Raw genomic sequence first — 23,835 nt, 5'->3', positions numbered from 1 at the left:
TTTAAAATATTTACAGTAGTGGATATCACAAAATCTTATGTTATACTTAATGAAAGTACGAATAAACACACTAGTGGGTCACTTTCATTAAGCTTTGAGTTCCATTGGCAAGGTTTAAACTTTTGAGAAAGGCTTCACAACCTTGAAAACAAAAACGCTTTCATTTTGCATATCCTTGCACATTTAATATTTGTAATAGATTAGTAGTGTATGGATGTATTTTTTATGAGGCTCTTATTTTCAAGTGTAGATGTAGTACTTAAACAACAAATGTGTTTTAATGTTTTGAAGTAATATTTATGTGACAACGTGTGGTATGTGCAAATTTAAGAATTTTTTTTTTTCATAACGAGTCATAATGGGTCGGGTCACTTTACCCGTTGGGTAAAGTGACCCGACCTGTTAAGGACCCGTTAAGATAACAGGTGTGACACGACACGACCCGTTAAGATAACAGGTGTTACACGAAAACGACACGAACACGACTGACACGACCCGTTTGCCAGGCCTAGTTTGATGTGAGACTCTGCGCCTATGTAGTCTTACATGAAAAATGTTATCATTAGTCGTGCTAGTTAATTCTAGTCGTTAATTTTTGTATATTTCATTCGTGAGCAAACAATTATAATTGGTTCTTCAAAAAAATAATAAGATTTCGATTGAAGTTTTACTAATTGGAGTGGAGGATTATGAAGTCGAAGGGAACAACAATGAGGTGGGTTTTGAGGGGCAGACAAGAGAGGTGATAAATTCTCTAGAAGCTAAGGATATGGAGGATGATCCCTTTGAGTTAGCGCCTATTATTGAGGCGGTAATGAATGAATCAAAGAGGAAAAAAAGACCCTTTCAGGAGGTGGAGTATACGATGGTGGAGCAGTGTGTGGAGCCAAAAAACTCCAAGCCGAGGAAAAGTCTTGCTGCTGAGGCGGAGGGGACCAACCTTAAGGGGTCCCCCACGTTTCCATGAAAATAATCGCCTGGAACTGTCAGGGTATCGGGGGTGACCTGACAATTGACAACTTGATGGAGCAAAACCGGCTCCACACTCCCGACATAATGATCCTGCTAGAAACAAAGAACAACAGCAGAAACTATGTACACTTGAAAATGAGACTTCAAATGGAACACCTTTTTGCAGTAGAACCAAGAGGAATTGGAGGTGGCCTTTGTGTGTTCTGGAGGGATGATGTTCCGGTTATCCTGATGAAATTAGAGGAATTTATGATCGAGTTAAAGCTTTGGGATGAAAAACTTAACAACTACTAGCGTTTGTTTGCTATTTATGCTAGCACTGATGAGAAGAAAAGAAGAACCCAATGGCAGACTCTGGGTAAACGAATTGAGCAAGACAAGGGAAGATGTCTCATTTTAGGTGACTTTAACGATATTTTGTGCAATGAAGAAAAGGAAGGCGGCAACTATAGAGGTGCGGCTAGTATGAAAGATTTCAGAGGGTTCGTGGCCGGTAACGATCTCATGGATCTGGGGTATGAAGGATACCCCTTCACGTGGTGAAACAATAGGGAGTCTCTTCCCATCCAGCAGAGGCTTGATCGTGGGTTAGTCACCCATGGGTGGCACGACCTCTACCCCGATACTACTATCAGACATGTTGTCCTCGAAGGTTCAGACCATGCTTTGCTGCTTCTATCTACGGAGAAGTTTCAGGTCTGGAGAGGAAGGAAATTTTCGTTTGATGGTCGTTGGAGCAAAACGAATGAGTGTCGCGAGCTTGTTGTTGGGGAATGGAAAGATAAAATTAGTGGATCCCATGCTTACCGGTTCTGTGAGAAAATAAAAACGCTCAGGAGAAGATTAAAGTTCTGGTACAAAGGGACTGGCAAGAATTCTAAAAAGAAGATTGAACACTTGAAGAATGAGATCAGAGTGGCTCTTCAGTCTAAGGAATTTGCCTCTGAGTCGATTAAGCAAAAAGAGAGAGATCTTAGAGCTGCCCACAAGGAAGAAGAGGTTTACTGGAAAGTAAAGTCTAGAGTTCAATGGCTTAAAGAGGGTGATAAGAACACCAAGTTCTTTCACGCGCAGACACTGAAAATACGAAGGCTTAATCTTATCCGGGGGATTGAAGATTCCCATGGGGTGTGGCATGAAAAGGACAAGGAGATAAATGACACGGCCATTGCCTATTTTGCTGACCTGTTCCAGTCTTCTAGACCTAGTCAAATTGAAGACATTGAGAGAAACGTGGAGGCCAGGATCACACATGAGGACAACATTGCTTTGACTGCCCCGGTGTCTACTGGGGAAATTTTGTTGGCAGTCTCTCAAATCCCTCATTCTAAGGCCCTGGGACCGGATGGGTTCTCTGGATGTTTTTATCAAGATCACTGGGATACAGTGGGGGAGGATGTTGTAAAGATTGTTCAAGCATTTTGGCACTCAGGTACTCTTCTGCGGAAACTAAACCATACCAATTTGGTGCTTATTCCAAAAGTGAAATGCCCCAAGAACATGGTGCAATACAGACCCATTGCTCTGTGCAATGTAATTTACAAGATCTTTGCTAAGGTTCTCACCAATAAGCTAAAACTGGTGATGCCTAAAGTGATTGGTGATAATCAATCTGCCTTCGTAGCTGGAAAGCAAATCCAGGACAATATTCTTGTGGTTCACGAAGTCCTTCATTCCCTACTTCATCAAAGGATGGAGGATCAGGCTGGTATGGCTACTAAACTAGACATGGCTAAAGCCTACGATCGAGTTGAATGGGACTTCCTTATTACCATGATGACTAAGATGGGTTTCGCGCCTCTCTTTTGTAAGTGGATAAAGGAATGTATCTCCATTGTCTCTTTCAGCATTCTGGTTAATGGAACCCCGACTGGATACATCTTGCCGCAGAGGGGGTTGAGACAGGGAGACCCACTCTCTCCCTTCTTATTTCTCCTTTGTATTGAAGGTCTTTCGATGTTGCTCAGGAATGGGCTAAAACAAGGTGCTCTACATGGCTTTAAGTTCACGCCTAAAGGGATCCCGCTTACCCATCTATTCTTTGCTGATGATTCTGTAGTGTTTGGCAACGCCACTGTGGACGAAGCGAAAGCTGTTGTTGAGGTTCTGAAGGTGTATGCCCGTGGTTCTGGTCAAGAAGTCAACTTGACTAAGAGTTCGGTGTTCTTTAGCCCTAAAACCTCAAATCGAATAAAGATGGAAATTGAGGAAACATTGGGGATCCAATGCAAGCAGGGTTTTGGGAAGTATTTAGGGCTGCAGGCTGATTTCGGACATTCCAAAAAAGTTGTTTTTGCGGAGGTGCGTGACAAGGTGGAAGCTCGGTTGGCTGGATGGACTGAACAATTTTTATCTCAAGCTGGAAAGGAAGTCTTGGTCAAAGCTGTGGCCATGGCTTTACTGAATTATGCCATGAGCTATTTTAAGCTTCCTATTGGAGTTTGCAGGGATGTTGAGAAAGCCATTCGGAACTTCTGGTGGAAAGGCAACGATCAACGCAAAGGGGTTCATTGGGTTTCCTGGGAGAGGATAACGAAACAAAAGAACTCAGGAGGCCTGGGTTTCAAGGATATTCAATGCTTTAACTTGGCGTTTCTGGCTAAAATTGGATGGCGATTGTCCCTCAATTCGTCGTCCCTTTTAGCTATAGTTTTGAGAGACAAATACCATCTTGGGAGATCCTTTAAAGAAGCAGGGAGAGGAAAGAATACTTCATGGGATGGAAAGGTATTTTTGAAGCCCGTAAGGTTCTGCAGAATGGGATTAGATTGAGGGTGGGAAATGGAGAATGCATCAATATTAGGGAAGACCCGTGGTTCCCTAAACCCTCAACCTTTTGAGTTCGTCCTAGTGAGGACCTTGATGCCACCATGGTTAGCGATCTAATTGATCCGGGCTCAAACTCTTGGAAGGCTAACATCATTAATGCCGGTTTTCACCGTGAGGATGCTGATACTATTCTTAGTATTTCGTTAAGTCATTTTGGTTGTGAAGACAGATTGGTGTGGCATCATTTTGTGAACGGGGTTTATTCCGTGAAATCCGGCTATGGGGTGGCTATGGACTTGTTGGTAAATGGTGCTTTGGGTAAGAAGGGCCGGGGTGCCCCTAGTGAACAACAGCAGCTAAACCAAGTTTGGTCTAGGATATGGCGCCTGCAGGCCCCTAATAAAATCAAGCTCTTTATTTGGAGATGTTGCAGTAATGCCTTGGCTGTGCAACGCAACCTACAGATACGACACATGAGAGTAGATAATGTGTGTGGTGTGTGCAATGCGTTGGACGAAACGGAGAACCACCTATTTTTCTGATGTAACTTCAGTCATCTATTCTGGTTTTGCTCTCATTTTCACCTGAATTCCCACGAATTGGAAGGAGTTGATTTTCTTGAAAGTTGGGGAAAGTTCCATGAGTGTGTCAAGGGTAGGGAAAATGCAGATGAGATATGCCAAGAATTTGCTTTTGGTTTATGGAGACTTTGGAAAAACAGAAACGATGTTGTCTTTAATGGGCTGCATCGCCAGCCTTTAGAAGTTGTGGATTTATGGAGGAAGAACATCAATGAATTTAGAGCTGCTTCAGCTAGTGTGGAAGGTGACGATTGGGCCAAGGAAGTATGATCCTTTACAGCTGCTGCCCGTCCAATCCTTCACTGGCAAAGACCAAAGTACGGGACCATCAAGATCAACACGGATGCGGCCTGGTGCAAGAAAACTCATTGTGCTGGTGTGGGTTGGGTGGGGCGTGATTTTGCCGGAGTGCTCCAAGCTGCGGGTGGCTTGGGTACTGTGCTTTGTCACAGCGCAGATGCGGCCGAAGCTATTGCGATCCGCACTGCTTTGGCGGCTTGTATTAACCACAGATTCAATCATGTTTTTGTTGAATCCGATGCTAAGCTGATTATTCAAATGATCAGAAAGGAAGTGTCTGCTGACTTTAGCTTGGATTGTGTTCTTGGCGATATCAAGATTCTAGCGCGAAAGTTGACATTGGTGACGTTCGCATTTGTGCCTAGGGAGAGCAATCATGCTGCTCACTTGGTGGCTAAGTATGTGTTCAAGGAAGGTTGAGACTTTATTTGGGATTGTGTTGGCCCAGCTTTTTTGTTTAATGCTCTTGCTAAAGATGTAAACCTTAAGATTCGTCTTTAATATATTCTATCCTTTGCCAAAAAAAAAAAAAATAATAAGATAAAATTATTCCAACTGTCACAATAACTCTCTTACTAAGTGCTCTCTTGCACTCTTCATACACTTACCGACGACGATTTCGATTGAAGTTTTATCGCCTAATGATTAATTATGGTTTGAACCTCGTCATCAATCTCGTTTTGGTGATTTCTTCTTACTCTGGTTTTTATTTGTCTCAAATCTCAACCATCTTGTTGGATCCACACCACCCACTTTATATACACGACTAAATTTGGTGTTTTAGGTAGGATGGCGACACTGCTATACCAAAAGTATGAGTTCTGATAATCGAGAGGGTTATGAGTTTTAAGATGTATAGTTTAGAGCGTTTTTATTAATAAGTTGCAGAAAGAAAACTCTAGTTTAATTTTGTTGTTAGTTTTGTTGCATCTCTCTAAGAGAGTTTTTAATTTACTTTCACTTCAGTATGGATTTTCCGCTTTAGGTCGTTTTATCAATCTATATGTGTGACTCAAGAGATGTGATTTTGGCAGGTGAATTAGAGGTTTTCTTGTGTGTTGATTTCAAGACGATCCTCTCTATATATATCATTTTAGCTTTCTGTTTAAACTCGTTATAGAAAAAATATTGAGGTTTCACTAGGGAAGGATTTGATTCCATTCTTGCTCATCATATCACTGTCTATTGCAATTAGGATAAGGGAACTTTAACGAAAAGCTCCCGGTACTGTTCACTTTAATGAAAAACCAAATTTTTACACTAAAAAGTCGATCCTGGTACTATTCACTTTACCCTTTATTTTGTCCTTATCGTTACAACTTAAAGTTTTCAAACCCTTTTAATTAGTTTTCCTTTAGGATAACTCCTGTTTGTTTTTAATGTTGTATTACTTGGGCATCATAACTTTTTTAGACTTAAGGTCCATTTGAAACTACTTCTCTATGAATCACTTTTGCTCATAAGAACTTTGGCTATTACTTTTATGTGAAATGTGTTTAATTTTTATTAAAAAATCCAATTGCTTCTCGAATAAGAGAGCGGTTCTATGATTCGTAAGCACTTTTAAGTTTTTTCTCTGTCAAACATAGCCAAAAACATTTTTGTTTGTTAGAAAACCAACGTTTAGATTCTGCTAAGAATGATTTGGCTTATTTTCTTGATATTCTTTCTTTTCATGGTTTTTGTCAAATATATTGGAAGCGAATATGTCAATCACTAAGAAGATATTGAAATCACAAACTTCTTAAGAACAAAATTTTTGTTGAAAGCAAAACGTTCATAAGATCAAAACGAGCAATCCACTACAATAATACACGTGAAATTGAAACGTGCTCAAATCCTCATGCCACAGACACACTGCATAAACTGAAAACACCCTCCTAAGTTCATATGGCCCCTCTAGTCTATGACCAGCCCAAAATATAATCCAGGACATAAATCAGTGCGATGGAGAATGGGTAAAGTAGGAAAGCGATCGAAGATGTCCAAAGAGGGAAGACAGTGCGGAAACTGCAGAAAACCCCCATCACGATGCAAACAATGAGAATAATAAGGACTTCTGCTGAGAAGTCCCACGTTAACTCTCGAAAGTAAACAAGGGCCAAAAACACCGACAGGCACATGACGTTGTTCATGGTCGCTGATCCGTACAACTGCAACGAGAAACAAAAGAGATAAAGAGGTCTCATTTCAGCATCCACTGCAGTTTCCATATGTTACAGCTAAAAACAAAGCATCATAGCAGAATAACTACTTGAGAAAAGAATTTGACATGTAAGTACATTCTGATTTTTGTTGATTTAGAAGCCTATAGTTAAAATTGGACGTTTAGTGAACTTAATAATGATGAAACTGGACTATTAAATTGGAGAACAGTCGAACCTATTATGGATATAGTCTTAGCGGTCCACTTCTAACCACACCGATTATATTGTGCCCCAACTTGCATTCTACTAGCTGCCCAGCATGGCAGGGTCGAGGTTTTGTCGAAAAGGACCTCGGTGTAATAATTAGTAGTGAAACTACTCAATAAAAGTCATGTATATTTTCTGATGTAGAATTCTTCTATTCTTCAATAAGTTATTGACACAAATTTTCGCCATGTGAAGTACTGTCACGTTCACAGAGTGATAAAACATAGAGTGCGATTGGATATGTGATATACGAACCTGAGAAAATGTTAAAGAGGCGGTTCTGATCTTTTTGCGGCTAGCAAACATTATTGCAGACACAGCCTCACAAGAAGTAGCCAGAGGTAATGCAATGAATGAGATGAAGAAAGTCGGAATGCCTGTGGCAGTTGAGAAATTATCAACAACGTCAATCAAGGGATCTGCAGCTGCAGCTGCTATAAGAGTTCCTATCAACAACATTAGAACTGCTTTGAAGGATGTCCACTTGGGATTTTCAACACCTTCAATGATCTCATCACTTTGCCCCCCGAGAAGATCGTGCTCTTGCTTAGTTTTCTGCACGTTAGTTTCTGAGTAGTTAGTGTTGAAGTTAGAGCATGCAACTCAAAATCAATTGGAGATATCGAACCTTACCGAGTGAAAGTCAAACAAAAATTTCATCGTGCGATGATCATTGTCATCACCCGAACGCTTTGCCTCATGAATCCATTTTGAGATACCGAAGAGAAACTCATTCTTATCGATTTGAGAATCGTGAGAAGTGTCAAAATCATTCATCACTTTCTCCACAGCATCATTCTTATCCAACTCTATTTCGTCGAACTTGAGACCTACAATCATTGCTCTTAACTCATTACCTGAAATATGTCCATCCCCGTTCTGATCCATTGCATAAAACAACCTATACACGAAGAATGTTGTAAGGTCAAGAATGGACAGTATAAATAGTAACGTCATATGAACGAGGTAACTGAATTATAAAAAAATTAAAAAAAGTGCATTAATCCTAGTGAAAAATTTGACAAACAATGCTAACTTTATTATATTTTCTTCATTAGGTTCACCGTCATCCGTAAGGAGACTTCCGAAGCGCATTTTTAGATGTTGTAAGATTCCTGATATAACATGTTTGTGCTTTGCATACGCAATTCGCCTACGCTGGATCCAAGGCTGAAACACCTGCACCACAATTAAATGTGTTTTGTAAGTTCAGATTAAGCTTGAGTGGACATATCAGACTAGACAATTATGTAATTGATTGCTGCATGAACATCAAATTTACCTGATAAAGGCAGTAAGAAATAAATAGTGCGACAGAGATAACAAGTGCAACTAAAACTGCGATCTGGCTCCCGGATTTTGAATTGATAACCGCTGGTAATTGAACAATAATGAAAGGGAGGATAGATATAGTCATAATCCTTGCAGCATAGCTTGTCCAGATATCAGTACTCACACCAGAACCTGCAAATACAAAACATCTCCAAGTTTATCATTCCTCAAGTGAGAAACACAGTTATTTAAAACATTCAGGCAGCAAATACATAGGTATGTCATGTAAATTGAACGAGTTATTTCCGATTCCCAGTTCACAAAAGCTATTATGAATTGTGATTAATTATATTAAACTCATGCGCAAATAAACTACTAAGTAGAGGGTCAAGGGTTGAAATAAAGACGGTAAAAACGGGAGTTTTGTTCCATTTAACTGTTGAAAAAGGAGATCATGCTAGTCCATATTTTTTGTTTGAAACATGATTTGTGTTCTCTCATTAGCTTTTCAAAACTTAAAGGGTCTCTGAGGAGCGAACAACCATTTCGTAAAGTAACACTCCACTCTGCTGGAGGAGGTCGTGTTCAAATCTCATGGACGAGGACTGAAAAAAATAAAAAATTAGCTCCGAGGTTAAAAACTAGATGGAAGGTTTTCAAATATTGAGCATTGATCCTTTCCTCTTCATGTCTTTTGATGTGTTTCTGAATCCTCAGTATAGGAAATGATTTTACTGTAAGAACTTAGTATCATGTTTGACAAATGTAGACTGCATAGGAAAGAAAAAATGTAAACTGTATAAGGTGGACGAATATACCAGTTAAGCTAAAGCCTTTTGTATCTTTGTTATCGATGGCAACCGAGTTCCGGATATCGCACTTGCCAACGACAACGCAGGAACCCCAGATTAATGTGAGAATCAATACAGTTGAACCAGCTAGCAACCCCATTCCAACTGAGACCTGACTTTGAGCTGTTTCTTTACTCCCAGAAAGTCCGGATACTGCAAATTAAGAAGACTAGTTTAATTCAGAAACAATTTTATCCCAGTCTGTCTTCCGACACTAAAATTAACTACGTCTTGTAAACATTTTTGATAAATGCTAAAGGGACCCTCTGAAAAAATGACTCTCCGTCATCTCATAATTTAACATCAATTTCCGTACCAGCATTATAAAACACTCTACCGAAAAACACAAGGTAAACATGATGTGGCAGAGGATCCATAAAAAGTCTAATTTTTTATAGAGTTCTCTTGGCATTTCTCAACATTTTTTTTTAATATTTTGTCATGTTCATTGTTAATTTGGATAATCCAATCAAATTATTCCAAAAACTCCAACATTTTACGGTTATTTACTAATTCTGTGCATCTTGTTAACATTTTTTATATCTTGTCATGTTCGTTATTTATTTTTTTTCAATTGTCATGTTCTTTGTTAATTTAAGTATTTTTGTTGATGGCTTTTATATTATATATTGAAAAAAGTGTTTGATTATAATGCTTCTACGTTGTATACAATCAGCAGGATACTAATATACCACAAAATGTATTATAATTTACATAATTATTTTACAAAATATGATTGAATTGCATACAGAAGCAAAAAGATCCATGTAAACACATCCGAAACAAACAAGATGTAGATATTTCAAATTATCATCCGAAAATTCCAAAAGAAAACCACCGATTCCAGAAAAACGAAAGCTTCTAACTTAAAAGAAAAGTTTAATTTCAAAACGCTTTAAATAAAATATTGAAAACCTTATTTCTTATCCGATCTGTCTGAAAGTCACCCTATCATTGCCAATAATTTAATAAAAGAAAAAAATAGAAGACGTGTTTCCCTAATCGTGGGCCACATGTTTGTCTAAAAAGTAACTAACAATTTTCAATTTTTCATGCTTCCTCACTTTTTCAACGCTGTCCCCGGCTTTTCTTTCACTTTTTTCCCAGACTTTCCCGCCCAAAACCAAACAGAGAATGCAAGAGAGGGTAAGTCAGAGATATTCACCGAGAATGAGAATGGCGTCGGGAAGCGACCCGAGGACGGGGAGAAACAACCCTCCGACGATACCGGGGCCGAGAATCTCGAGCAATAACTCGCTCCCATTCGACAGGTACGTTGCTGCCAAGTACATCAAGTAACCGTACACCAAAATCAGGAACAGGTTCCCTAGCACGCTGTCGGTACAAGGTAAGAACCCGTACGTCTCCTCACACTCCCCCTCCACCTCCGCCGCGATGTCTCCGGGCCGGTTGAGAGTAAGGTAGGGCACAGTGGAGTTGTTAGACCGGCGGTGTACCCCATCAGACACATTTACATCGTGCGGTGAGGATTGAGGCCTGGAGATGTTGCGGCCTGCGGCCGCTCCGCCGCAGAGGATAAGAAAGAAGAAGAAACGGTGAAATAGCAGTGTGTTGGACATGGTTTTTTCAGGTGGATGTTGAAGTTCTTGTAATTCAAAATTTTTAGGCTCTTCAGATTGCAGTCCCAACTTTATGATAATCTGCATGCCACATAAAGCAGATTTTCAGCAGCAAGTCAACCGAGGTCCTCAGCCAATCGTGTGGCCACGTCAGCAATATTTGTGCCCACATTATCTTAAAAAATGTCAGCATATGAGTGGCCAAACTTGTAATTTATCCTCGAATAGTTGGCGATTTTGCCCCTCAATACTACGATATGATGATATTCCTCTTCACTTAGATATGAGAGATCTTAGGTTCAAATCTCGTGGATAGCGAATTTGATACCAAATTAGGCTGCCCATTATGTGGCTTAGCCTAACTCCCCCTCCCCTACCCTTAGTGTAAAAATATCGATGTACGAAAAAAAAAAAAAGTTTAGCTTCCGACACTTCCAGTTTGAGTATTTTAGTGTCCAAAGATAAACTGGGATAAAACCCCTAACCGTAATCGAAGTAAAAAATGTTTAGGTCAATCAAGATAGCAAGTGACCATTGACCACAGTGGTGGAAATGTGTTGAGTTCTTGCATAATAACGTAGGTTCAAACCCATTCAATGACTAATCTAACAAAATCTATTGTTTGACAAAAAAAAAAATCAAGATAACAAATTTCAGAAGGTATAACTCGAGATGTTAAAATTGCAATAACATATCAGGGTCTTGCTTATACGGAGAAAATTGTCTGATAATACAAGTGCCCCTACAAATCTCAAGTTCTGACGAAAATGAAACAGGCATACTCACAAGAACAGTATCAAAGATCATGGAAACCATAAGAAAATTGAAAACTGAAAAAACATGTCGATTTATATAAGCCGAAGAGCACTCAAATGGATTCGTATGACCTCATGTGTCTATGACCAGCCAAAAACATAGTCCAGGACATAAACCAGCGCCAGGGAGAATGGATAGAGTAGGTAAGCAATTGAACACGTCCAAAGAGGGAAGACGGTGCGGAGACTGCCTAGAAGACCCATCACAACGCAAACGATGAGAATCACCAGGACTTCCGATGAGAAATCCCACGTTAATCCTCTGGCGTAAACCAGGGCCAAAAATACCGCTAGGCAGAGGAGGTTATTCATGGTTACTGCACCATATAACTGCAACAAGAAACACCGATAAAGAGGTCATATTTCAACAATCGGTTCATTTGCTAAATATTACAGTTGACAACGGCATGATAGCAACAAAATCATATTGTGCATTACTTTTCACGTTCACGAATTGGACTCAAATTATGCAGTACTTTCATATATTCATTTTTTTTTTCTTTTTCTGTTCTTTTGGTTAGATGCAGCACCGTCAATAGCACCTTCAGTACAATAGTTATCAAAATAAATCTACCATGCAAATTATACTAGTGCTCTCGAGCACCCATCCATTAATATAGCATCCCGGCTTCAGTCAAATACTCAAAATAAAACCTTCTTGTAACATGAGTGCGTTATGTCAATCAACTACTACGATGGAGGGTGAAATCACATATTCAAATCCCTACTTGGAGTGTGGAAAAATGATACATTACTATGTAAGACACAATTCAAATCCCTACTTGGTGTGTGGAAAAGGGAAAGAAAAAGCAAAATTAAATATCATTCCTCCATCAACATAGTTAAATCAAGACAAACAGAAGATTGTTAATTGGCTAATTGTGCAGGATACCCTAAACAATGTTGGAATTGGTCAATAATATTTTAACAGGATTCAGTTGGACACTTTAGGAAAGATTTTGATCTTAGTGGAAATTTAAAACTTAAAGCTGTAAGTTTATGGCAAACTTGTAAAAGCTCCGACTGATAAATTATACAACTGTTGGAGATGTGAAACATTGACAGGCTTGCAGATTGGTAAAACATCAAGAGATGGGATATGTGAGACACAAACCTCAGAAAATGTTAACGAGGCAGTCCTTATTTTTTTGCGGCTGGCAAAGATAATCGCTGATACAGCCTCACTAGAATTAGTAGCCAGAGGTAGAGCAATGAATGAGATGAAGAAAGTTGGAATGCTTGTGGCATCGGAGAAATTATCAACAGCATCTACCAAGGGATCTGCAAATGCAGCTGCAATAAGAGTTCCTACCAACAACATTAATCCTGCTTTGATAGAGGTCCACTTCACATTCTCAACACCCTCAACAACCTCATCACTTTGGTCATCCGCCCTCAAAAGAGCGTGCTCTTCTTTTGTCCGCTGTACTCGACAAAGCATAAAAAGATTAGCATAGAAAAGTCGTATCAAATAAGCAAACCTTAACTCTATTTTCATAAGCAAACATTACCTTGTGAAAGTCTGTTAAAATCTTCATTGTACGATTACTGGGGTCAGTATTGATATCTCCTTGACGCTTTGCCTCATTGAGCCATTTTGAGATGCCAATGAAGAACTCAGGCTTACTGATACGGGAATCATGAGAAGTGTCAAAATCACTCATCACTTTCTCTACAGCTTCATTGTTATCCAACTGTATTTCATCAAACCGGATTCCTACAATCAGTGCTCTTAATTCAGAAGCTGAAAGAAACCCATCATTATCCCCGTCAATTGTACAAAACAATCTGACACATATACAATCAGAAAACGAGTTAGAACGAATTCCAACAATAAAATAAAAACAATGCAACAATCTCTCAGAACAAAGACACACAAAGCAGAGACATGACTAACTACTCCATTGGTAATACTACTATAAAATACTAACTTCCCGATAATGTCTGCATCAGGTTCACCCTCATCATTAAGAAGCTTTCCCAATGCACGCTTCTTCAGATGTTGTAAGAGTCCTGATATTACATGCTTGTGCTTTGCATAAGCAATTTTTCTCCTCTGGATCCAAGGCTGAAACACCTGCAACAACAATTAAATATAAGTCAATCGCAGTGAAAATAAGCGTGAAGATCCAATTTGTAAACTAGGAAAAAGAAAATGGAAACAGTTTATGTTACCTACGGAACTAGCATGACAGAATCGCAATGGGTATCCAAACCTTTGGTATAAAAGAACTTACAGAATATTAACGCACTTAAAAGTACTCAGACCTTTTAATAATGAAACCTATAAAGCATAGGCGGTTGCTCACCCTTGATTAATAATAGGGCTGTCCAAGCTATCCTGAATTCGCATTAGTAATTGGAGTTCATAGTTTAAAAATTAACAAGCGACAGTTCCACCAATCTAGTGATATGGAATCCTTATAAGAAACCAAGATAAATTCTGTGATCTTAGTTTATAATACCTATTAAAGATATGAAACAACCCAAACACCCCCTCTTTCACTAAAGGAGTGACCAATTGTTATGTCATCCTCAATTATTTTTCCTTTTTCTTACAGGTTGACAAAGTTAGCTTTACTAGGCATAAGTACCAGCAATCAATCTTCACATGAAAATGCAAATTACATAGATGGAAGAAAAGCAGACAAATTTGTTTGCCATAAATTACAAATAAGCTTTATAAATTAAGCAAACAGAAAAAAGAAAAAAAAAAAAAGAAAGATTGGTTACACTACACAGTGTATGTAATTGCTGACTTGCTGCATCAAATTATAATTACCTGATAAAGGCAATAAGAAAGCAATAGTGCTACCGAGACAATGAGTGAGATCAAAACTGCTAGGTGTCTACCCGAGGTGGAATTGAGGAGCTGCGGTAATTGCACAATAAGAAATGGGATGACAGATACAATCATAATCGTTGCAGCATAGCTTGTCCAGATATCAGTACTGACACCAGAACCTGCAATTACCAACAGTTCTGCTTTAGTTCATATCTACTTATATATCAGACATTCAAAATTTATGATTCCTGAAGTGGCAAACACAATAATTTAAAAGATTCAGTCAACAAGGCATATAAAACTGGGTTTTTTAAGATGAACAAGAAGGTCAAGTAGTCCAGTTTTCTTGTTGAAACATTCACAACTTGCTCTCTCTTGTTCATATACAGAACCGGAGATTAGGAAATAAATATACAACTAGTTCAACAAAGCATCTTTCCCACTACATGTCATCAGGAATACAAATTTTGTCTTAATTTCATTTTTCAATCTTTGTTTAGAATTTCATCACTTATGAAACTTTAACTGGTCAACACATGCATTGACTAAAGATGAAGATGCCACATCATGACTAGAGTTGGTTATTAGTTGTTATAAGTTTGTTACAAATGTAATTAGTTTGTTACACTATGTAATTAGTCTTAGATAGTTAACTGTCAATAGCCAAAAGGCTATATATATATATGTGATTGTATTATTCATTAATGTTTAATGAGAAAATACATCTTTCTTCTTCTCTAAGAAAACCTCTCTCAAGAACTCTGAGTTTCTGTATGGTATCCTTCGCCTTTTGCCTCATGGCCGATTCGATCCTCACTTCCGCTTCGTCTCTCTGATTCTCGACGATCTGTTCTTGTAATTCTTGCCTCTGACTGCCATGGCTTCTCTGTCTGATGCTTCTTCTCATAATGCATCTCTTCAAAATTCGGCCTCAAATCCCTCGACAAACCCTAATTTATCGAATTCGTATGCTTCTCTCACAATTCAAAAAATTGGAAGCATGGTTCCAATTAAGCTCAAGAGATCTAACTACCTTCCATGGCATGCTCTGTTTGCACCAAACTTCTCAGAGTTGTTAACGGTTCTGAGTCGTGTCCACCGCCATTCCTTCCAGATCGCTCTATTAATCCAACTTTTGAGATCTGGTATGGAAAGGATCAAAATCTTCTGATTTGGCTCAATTCTACACTCTTGAAAAATGTCATTCCTTTCACTGTTTGTGTCTTCCTCTCGAGATCTCTTAATCAAGCTTGAGCAGCATTTTGGTGGAGTCTTCGATGCCCACATCCATCAACTTCGGTCTCGTCTTTAAGCAATTCGAAAAGGTACTCAATCTATGGCGGATTATCTTCAACAACTCAAAGAAATCTCTGATTCTCTCTCTACTGTTGGTGCACCTATCTCTAATCGAGATTTAATGGCGGCTACTTTTGCTGGATTAACTGATGAATTCGAATCATTTATTGATTTTGTCATGTTACGTCTCTCTTCAACATCTCTGGATGAGTTACATGGCCTTCTACTCACCAAGGAGCTCTCAATGTCTCGCCATAAGAAACTTTCTTCCTCTAGCACTAAGTCTTTTCAGGCATTTTCTGTTCAATCTCAATCGCCCCTTCTTCCAACTTTGCCGCCTCAAGTTTATGTTGCACAACCTCAATAGTCTTTTCGATTCAACTCTAATCGTGGAAGGAATAACAATCGGGGCAATAAATATCACAAACTGGCCGGTTCAACAACAATCGTGGACACAGAGGAAATTATCGTGGTCAATCCTCCAATCGCACTCATGTTCCTTGCCAAATTTGTGGCTCTACAAGTCATGAAGTCAGTGACTGCTTCGATTGCATGAACCCTGACATTTCTGGGAAGATTCCTCCTGCAAAACTTGCAGCAATGTGTGCACACTATACCTCCAAGCCTTCCACCTCTTGGCTTCTGGATTCTGGGGCTACATCTCACATCACTAATGACATTGCCAACATTTCTTCACCAACACCGTACACTGGAAAGGAAAAGTTTATGTCGATGATGGTAAAGGTCTCTCTATACACCACATTGGTCCTTCTTTGCATCTTCTAATGCTGATTTTAAGTTGAGCATTGTGCTTCATGTTCCTCAAATGAAACATAATTTGTTATCTGCATACCAATTTCTTAAAGATAACTTGTGCCTTAACTCTTGACTCTTATAGATTTGTTGTAAAGGATCGTGCTACGGGGAGGACGCTTTTGCAGGGTCCAGTTAAAGATGGTTTTTACCCTTTGCAAAGTTGTCCCTCCACTAGTCAATCTCCTGGATCTTCTCATGCTCTTGTTAGTGCTTAAGGTTCAATTACACTTTGGCACAACAGGTTGGGCCATCCTTCCTCTACTATATTTTGAAGAGTAATCTCTAGTAATAAGCTTGCCATTCAAGGTACAAAATCTGTTGATTTCTTTTGTTTCAAGTGTGCTATAGCTAAAAATCATAAACTGCCATTTGGATCATCAACTACATCAACCTCTCATTCTCTTGAGCTATTACATTGTGATTTGTGGGGACCAGCCCCTGTCACTTCAGTGAGTGGTTTTCGGTATTATTTCTCATAGTTAATGATTTTAGCAAATATAGCCGGTGTTTTCCTTTAAAGACTAAATCGGAGGTGTACCCTACTTTTGTACTGTTCAAAGCTTATGTTGAGAATATTGTTGGCAATAAAATCAAGATCTTACGTTCAAACTCAGGGGGTGAATTTACAAGCTTACAGTTTAAATCTTTTCTACATACTCATGGTATTGTGCATCAACTTAGTTGTCCACACGCACCAAAACAAAATGGTTGTGTGGAGAGGAAACATAGGCATCTTGTTGAGACAGCTCGGACTTTGTTAATTGAATCTGGTGTTCCCCATCACTATTGGGTTGAAGCTTTTACCACTGCCATTTATCTCATCAATAGGCTTGCTATATCTGGAAATACTAAATCACCCTGGGAGTTGTTCCATAAGTATCCAGATTATTCCAAACTTAAAGTTTTTTGTTGCAGTTGCTATCCATGGTTAAAACCATATAGCTCATCTAAGCTTGATGGAAAGAGTAAGAGATGTGTTTTTTTGGGCTATAGTTTACAACACAAAGGTTATAGATGTTTGGATTTGGACACCAATAGGGTTTATATCTCAAGGCATGTCACATTTGATGAGGGCACCTTTCCATTTAAAGATGTCAAGCCTGTTTCATCCTCTGTTGATCATTCTCCCTCTCTGTCCTCACCTATTGATCTCCACTTTTCTATGCCCACATCACCTATATCCACCACACTTGTGCCTCCATCAACATCCTCCTCCACTGCTCCACAACATAATGCATCTTCACAATCTGTGCATTCTTTTCATTCAGTAACTATACACCAACCTGTGCACTCTTCTTTCTCTGCACCAAATGTTCATCCCATGGTTACTCGATCAAAAAATGGCATTTATAAACCCAAGGTCTTCACTGCTACCAAGCATCCACTTCCTTCCTCCACATACTACATTCCCAATACTTATCTTCAAGCCTCTAAGTTTGAAAATTGGAGATTGGCAATGCAAAATGAATTCAATGCTCTCTTATCTACTGGTACTTGGACTCTTGTGCCTTCCTCACCCTCTCAAAATGTAGTTGGTTGCAAGTGGGTCTTCAGAATTAAAAAGAATCCTGGTGGCTCTATTGAGAGATATAAAGCAAGACTTGTTGCTAAGGGTTTTCACCAAAAGGAAGGTCGTGACTATAAAGAATCCAATTGCCAAGCCAGTCACTATCAGGCTTTTGTAATCATTTGTCATCCAATTTAACTGGTTTCTCAATCAACTGGACATAAGCAATGCATTTCTGCATGGTGAATTAAAGGAGGATGTTTTCATGACACAACCCCCTGGTTTTCAAGATCCCAGCAAGCCACATCATGTTTCTAAGCTCAGAAAGTCTCTCTATGGGCTTAAACAAGCTCCAAGAGCTTGGTTTGACAAGTTATTTCAAGCTCTCAAATCTCTAGGATTTAGTTAATCTTCCTCTGATGCTTCTCTATTTGTTCTTAAAGCTCCAACTCTAGTTATAGTACTAGTCTATGTTGATGATATTCTGGTTAGTGGCCCTGATTTTAATATCTGTAACCAGTTTATAGCCAAGTTAAGTACTCTATTTCCTGTCAAAGATCTGGGGTCATTGCATTACTTTCTGGGTTTAGAAGTCCAAAGAACCACTGATGCTATGTTTCTTCATCAAAGTAAGTACTTGTTTGATCTATTATTGAAAACAAACATGGCTGGAGCTAAACCATGTTCCACTCCCCTTAGCTCTACCAAGTTAGATCACAGTGGTGAATTACTTGCCAATCCCACTTAATACAGATCCCTTGTAGGTGCTCTCCAGTACTTAACTTGGACAAGACCTAACATCTCATTTGCAGTGAATCAAGTCTGTTAATTCATGCATGCCCCTTCTGTCATCCATATGCAAGCAGCTAAACACATATTGAGATTGCTCAAAGAACCATTGCTCATGGTCTCTGGTTTAAGAAAGGTTCAATGCACCTGTCAGCCTACTCTAATGCAGATTGGGCTGGTTGTACTGATGACAGAAGGTCTACAAGTGGTTCCTGTGTTTTTATGGGCACCAATTTAGTTAGCTGGAGTGTCAAGAAGCAATCCACCGTGGCTCGTTCATCGATTGAGGCTAAGTATAGATCCTTGGCTCACACTGTTGCAGAGGTAACTTGGATATGCAAAGTGCTCAAAGATTTTGGTTTCCCTCTATCTCACAAACCCACTCTCTGGTGTGATAATATCTCGGCTATATCACTTGCATCCAATCCTATATTTCATGCTAGAACTAAGCATGTAGAGATTGATTATCATTATATCCGTGAGTTATGAGTTAGTGCTTGCAAACTTGGTTTCAGTATGTTTGTAGCCAAGATCAAATTGCAGATATTCATACCAAAGCCTTATCTAAAAGCAAGTTTATGTTTCTGCATTCTAAGTTTTCTCTTGGAACATTTGATTCTTCCAAGTTTAGCTTGAGGGGGTGTAAAGATGAAGATGCAACATCATGACTAGAGTTGGTTATTAGTTGTTATAAGTTTGTTACAAATGTAATTAGTCTTGGATGGTTAACTGTGAATAGCCAAAAGGCAATATATATGTGATTATATTATTCATTAATGTTTAATGAGAAAATACATCTTTCTTCTTCTCTAAGAAAACCTCTCTCAAGAACTCTGAGTTTCTATATTGACATCATGTGGATCTTAATCAATCCTTCGTTAATTGTCATTGTGTATTTCCCATTTACCATAGGTGAAAATAATTTATGACCACAGATAAACAAAATAATGTTTGTAAGGTGCAAACAATGCATAGAAAATTTGCAGTTTACATTTCTCAAGAAACGTGAAAAGAGAATATAGACATACCAGTTAAACTCAACCCTTTTGTATCTTTGTTATCTATGGCAACCGATCCCTCAATATCACACTTTCCGACAATAACACAGGAACCCCATATTACCGTAAGAAGCATTACAGTAGAACCAGCTAACAAGCCCATTCCAACAGAGACCTGACTTTGAGCAGTTTCTTTAGTTCCAGAAAGTCCGGATACTGAAAATAATACATTACATATCAGAAGCCAATAAAAGTTAGTTATTAAATAGATAATCTAAATAGGACGGATAAAACATAGAGCATCCTTTTTGTGGAACACACCACACATCCCCGAAAACCGAACATGTATAGCTAAAACTAATGCGAAGGTTTAAGGTATTTGAGAAAATGATATATTAGACTATTGTATAAAAGTAAGAGCCTATTTGGTATTCTACTTGAATCCAACTTTTTAGACTCAAAACCATTTTTTAAGTTTTACAACTTGAATACTTGTTTAGTAGGACTGTTTTAAAAAAAATGAATTCAAAACTAACTTGAAAATTAGCCTACTTCTAGAATACACAGAAAGTGAGTTTTTAAACTCCAAATACACTACTTTTTCTCTCTCTTCTCCTCTCACTCCCTATTTTTCTCTCTTATCATATTTTACTCTTTCCTCCCTTCCAGATCTCTCTCCTCTTTCTCTCTCCTCCCCTCCTCCCTCGAATCTCTCGCTCCTACTTTTCTCTCGTCCGTCTGCTCTTTCTCTCTCATCTCTCTCACCTCCCCTCCTCTCCCGAATCTCTCCTCTCACTCTTCTTTCTCTCTCATCTCTCTCGTTCTCTCTAATCTCCCTCTCCGCCCTCTAATTGAGTTGTTGTATGATATTTTTCTATTCTTTTTAATTATTAAAATTTAAAAACTATTCTTTTAAAGAAAATTGTTCTTAAAACATGTTCTTAAGAAATGTTTTGAAAAATTATGAAAAAAAATTTAATACGATACCAAACAGACCCTAAAGTTCCAAAATTTGCATATGCAAAGGGCTAATTCAGCACAATTTATATTGCAGAAACACTCTCTTCTCTTCTTGATTTAACTTTTAAGCATTCGATCTTTGTTCGTTAATTTTAAATTTGCTTTTGAAGTACGATCACTAAACCGAAACGGGTACAATTATTCCAGATCAAAATCTTCAAATCCGAGCAAAATTTTGGTATTAAGGACAAGGCATAAAGCTAAACAACTGGGGCCAATCCCAAATTCGAATCGCAAACAGATAGAGCAACTAACAAAAGTGGGATCCAATCTACATCACAATTCAAAATTCATATCGTTTTCTCTCTACTGGGATCCAAATGAAAAGATACATTCGAAAAAAAGTTGAGAATTCAAATTTGTTTTATTTAAATATTGAAAAGAAGAAAAGAACACAAAGCTTGCAAAAGTTTAAAGGTATAATCTTTCAATTTCAAAAGGAAAAAAGTTGAATTATCAGAAAGCAAACACAAACAAAACAGTGTGCATATTACTATGGTCTATCACTGTACATCACTCACATAAAGTCGATATTTAAAAATGCATAATTTCATCTGAAATAAACAAACAAAAAAATTATAATTTTCTATCAATTTATCGGCAACCAAACAGCGAGTAAGAAAAAAAGACTGGAAAAAAAAGACTGACCGAGAATGAGCATGGCGTCGGGAAGGGCGCCGAGGATGGGGAGGAACAAGCCTCCGATGATACCGGGGCCAAGAATCTCGAGCAACATCTCGCTGCCGTTGGAGAGGTACGTGGCGGCCAAGTACATCAGGTAACCATACACCAGAATCAAGAAGAGGTTGCCGATCACGGTGGTGGTGCAGGGCAGGAACCCGTAGGTCTGCTCGCAGGTGGAGTCCTCCGCCGAGAGGGCGTTCTTGAGAGTAAGGTAGGGCGCGAAGGTGTGGGACCGGTGGTGGTGGTGGACTCCATCGGAGATCAGATCGGATGACGTTGATTGGTTGAAGTCGGAGAGGAGCAAGCGGCCTCCGTGGGCCTGGCCGCAGAGGACCAGAAGGAGGAGGAGGAAGGACACGTCAGAGGGTTTAGACATGGCGGGAGGCGGGTGGGTTCGGTGCTGCACACCAGCGGGGGATTGGATGTGAGGTGGCGATTGGTGAGTGATAAGGGGAGGGACTGGGGGAGTCGGTCAGTGTCTGAATCGTGTTTTTCGGTTGGTGGTGGGGGATATGATATGACGTGGAGTGGGGAGACGATCTGTATTACTTAACTTTTAAGCATTAATTATGATTTAGAAGACTAATTTTTCCAACTATTTCTATTTATATTTTTAAAATGATATTTTAAATTCCAAGAAATTCCAACCAAATTTAAAATTTCTATTTTATCCAGATTTTTTTCCTTTTTAAGGTGTGCTCCAATTCTTATAAAAATGCTCCGTTTCTTTTATTTTAAAACGGTGATAACCACACATTTATTTTTATTTTTTTTCAGGTTCTGCTTAATTTTCAATTATCAAATCGTATGAATTAAAAAATATCAATAGACAAAAATTAACAAATATGTGTGAGAAGTAAAAAAAAAAAAATTTGGATAGCACTACTCTTATTTTATTTGGTTGAAATCTTGTGACTAAATATGACTCATTCAATCTTCTATGTATGGGCCACCCTAAACGAAGATTTTGTTTTCTTTATCAATTAAACAAAGATGAAAAAATATATTTAAACCCAACACATAAAGTTTAGGGGCTTGGTTTACTTTTATTTTTTATACAACGATAGATTTTATATTAAGAAATGAGGAAATATGTTAGTATCGAACTTGACATATATATTTTTATTTTCTATGCAATCATAAATTTTTTTTTTTTTTTGAACAAGCGATATTACATGCACTAAGGGATGGGTGAATGAGTTAGGTTTCACAATAAGCAAGTCACAATAATGATTTAAATTCGCTTTTAACGATGGATTTTATATTACAAGTAAGAGGAATATGTTAGTATCGAACTTGACATCTTTGAAATTTAAAATCTTTCACTTACAAGCAAAATAAATAAAATTGCTTTTAAATTGTCAAGCCCTATCTATGTTTCACATAAAAAAATTTAAATGTTTAGTGATTAAAAAATATATATTTTATTAAAAATATTATGTGCTTCTAATAATATGTTGCCACTTGTGAGGATTTTTTAAACAGACACGACCCTAGGGTTGGTTCTTATATGGTAAGATTCCAGGGATGCCTCCATTAATTGCATTACGTGGGAGTTTTGTACTTATCAACACGTGGAACCATATCTACAATAAATTTCATGTCGGTCATTCAAGTGCAAAAGCAATCAACCTACACATATAAATTTCTTCATAAATAGTTAGGGTAAATTACACAAAACGATCTTAATTATTGATCTCAAGACCGTATCATACCTCATTTTTAAAATTGACATATCATACCTAGTTTTTTAAATTTGGTCTAATGTTATACCTTCTGTTAGTTTGGCCGTGAATTTCTCAGTTAAATGCTGACGTAACTTGATCCAGGACCCACTTTCTATTAAAAAATTAATAAAACATTAAAAAATAATAATTTACCCTAAAAAAAATAAATAAATAAACCCAAAGACCTATCTTCCCTGACCCCTTTCCCTTCCCTGCAACCCAGATCCCTTCCCCTTCCATTTCCCTGCAACCCTCGACCATTTCCCTACCCACGCCAACATCACCCCCAGACCCACCTCTTCCTTCTCTGCCGCCCACCCCTCTTCCCAAAATGGACCAACCCAGATTCGTAATCGAAGCTTCCGAGGCCGAATCAATGGCCAAGCAGTCCAACCTCACCGTCTTCTAGCTCCTCTCCTCCTTCGTCAAGTCCACCCAGGCCCTCGCCCACCTGCCGCCTACTCCAACCAAACCCCATTTCGCCACCACCATCAAATGCATCTCCACCTCCACCCCTCATTCCTCATCCTCCTCCGACCACCCTCACCACAACATTCGCGACGAAGCTCGCCACCATAACACCACCCACTCCAACCACTTCTCCGCCCATTACGTTCCATTCAATGTCGACCCATCTTCTGCCACCACCACCAAGTCCT

At 38.6% G+C, this 23,835-nt stretch overlaps 3 protein-coding genes across 3 annotated transcripts; 1 reads left to right on the top strand and 2 right to left on the bottom strand.

Moving 5' to 3' along the window:
- The first annotated feature begins 3,842 nt into the window (after positions 1-3,842).
- On the top strand, positions 3,843-5,042 carry LOC126617159 (uncharacterized). The gene is made up of 3 exons (XM_050285200.1): positions 3,843-4,236; positions 4,348-4,586; positions 4,683-5,042. The coding sequence occupies exons 1-3, from the start codon at positions 3,843-3,845 to the stop codon at positions 5,040-5,042; spliced, it is 993 nt and encodes a 330-aa protein (XP_050141157.1).
- Positions 5,043-6,363: 1,321 nt separating this feature from the next.
- Positions 6,364-10,811, bottom strand: LOC126614354 (sodium/calcium exchanger NCL-like). Its single transcript, XM_050281966.1, has 7 exons — positions 10,325-10,811; positions 9,127-9,312; positions 8,319-8,500; positions 8,073-8,215; positions 7,670-7,937; positions 7,292-7,591; positions 6,364-6,775 (listed from the first exon to the last, which is right to left on the bottom strand). Exons 1-7 carry the CDS (start codon positions 10,737-10,739, stop codon positions 6,527-6,529), a joined length of 1,743 nt encoding a protein of 580 aa, XP_050137923.1. The 5' UTR covers positions 10,740-10,811; the 3' UTR covers positions 6,364-6,526.
- A 579-nt stretch (positions 10,812-11,390) lies between these two features.
- LOC126614355 (sodium/calcium exchanger NCL-like) lies at positions 11,391-21,953 on the bottom strand. The gene is made up of 7 exons (XM_050281967.1): positions 21,414-21,953; positions 19,776-19,961; positions 14,337-14,518; positions 13,486-13,631; positions 13,066-13,342; positions 12,669-12,977; positions 11,391-11,884 (listed from the first exon to the last, which is right to left on the bottom strand). The coding sequence occupies exons 1-7, from the start codon at positions 21,823-21,825 to the stop codon at positions 11,636-11,638; spliced, it is 1,761 nt and encodes a 586-aa protein (XP_050137924.1). The 5' UTR covers positions 21,826-21,953; the 3' UTR covers positions 11,391-11,635.
- Between the last annotated feature and the right edge of the window lie 1,882 nt (positions 21,954-23,835).

The sequence above is a fragment of the Malus sylvestris genome, chromosome 3 (assembly GCF_916048215.2).
Source record: "Malus sylvestris chromosome 3, drMalSylv7.2, whole genome shotgun sequence".
Taxonomy (NCBI): domain Eukaryota; kingdom Viridiplantae; phylum Streptophyta; class Magnoliopsida; order Rosales; family Rosaceae; genus Malus; species Malus sylvestris.
This window is presented reverse-complemented; position numbering and strand designations above follow the sequence as displayed.

Excerpts from the sequence above, each read along its gene's own strand:
- LOC126614354 (XM_050281966.1), bottom strand. The coding sequence starts at position 10,739 with ATGTCCAACACACTGCTATTTCACCGTTTCTTCTTCTTTCTTATCCTC. Across the intron at positions 9,313-10,324 it reads CGACGCCATTCTCATTCTCG|TATCCGGACTTTCTGGGAGT; the intron begins GTGAATATCTCT and ends CTTAATTTGCAG. Across the intron at positions 7,938-8,072 it reads AATGAAGAAAATATAATAAA|GTTGTTTTATGCAATGGATC; the intron begins GTTAGCATTGTT and ends CTTCGTGTATAG.
- LOC126617159 (XM_050285200.1), top strand. The coding sequence starts at position 3,843 with ATGGTTAGCGATCTAATTGATCCGGGCTCAAACTCTTGGAAGGCTAAC. Across the intron at positions 4,237-4,347 it reads GAGAGTAGATAATGTGTGTG|GAGTTGATTTTCTTGAAAGT; the intron begins GTGTGTGCAATG and ends ACGAATTGGAAG. Across the intron at positions 4,587-4,682 it reads GTGACGATTGGGCCAAGGAA|AAAACTCATTGTGCTGGTGT; the intron begins GTATGATCCTTT and ends GCCTGGTGCAAG.
- LOC126614355 (XM_050281967.1), bottom strand. The coding sequence starts at position 21,825 with ATGTCTAAACCCTCTGACGTGTCCTTCCTCCTCCTCCTTCTGGTCCTC. Across the intron at positions 14,519-19,775 it reads AAAAGGGTTGAGTTTAACTG|GTTCTGGTGTCAGTACTGAT; the intron begins GTATGTCTATAT and ends TGGTAATTGCAG. Across the intron at positions 13,632-14,336 it reads TTTCTTATTGCCTTTATCAG|GTGTTTCAGCCTTGGATCCA; the intron begins GTAATTATAATT and ends TTGTTGTTGCAG.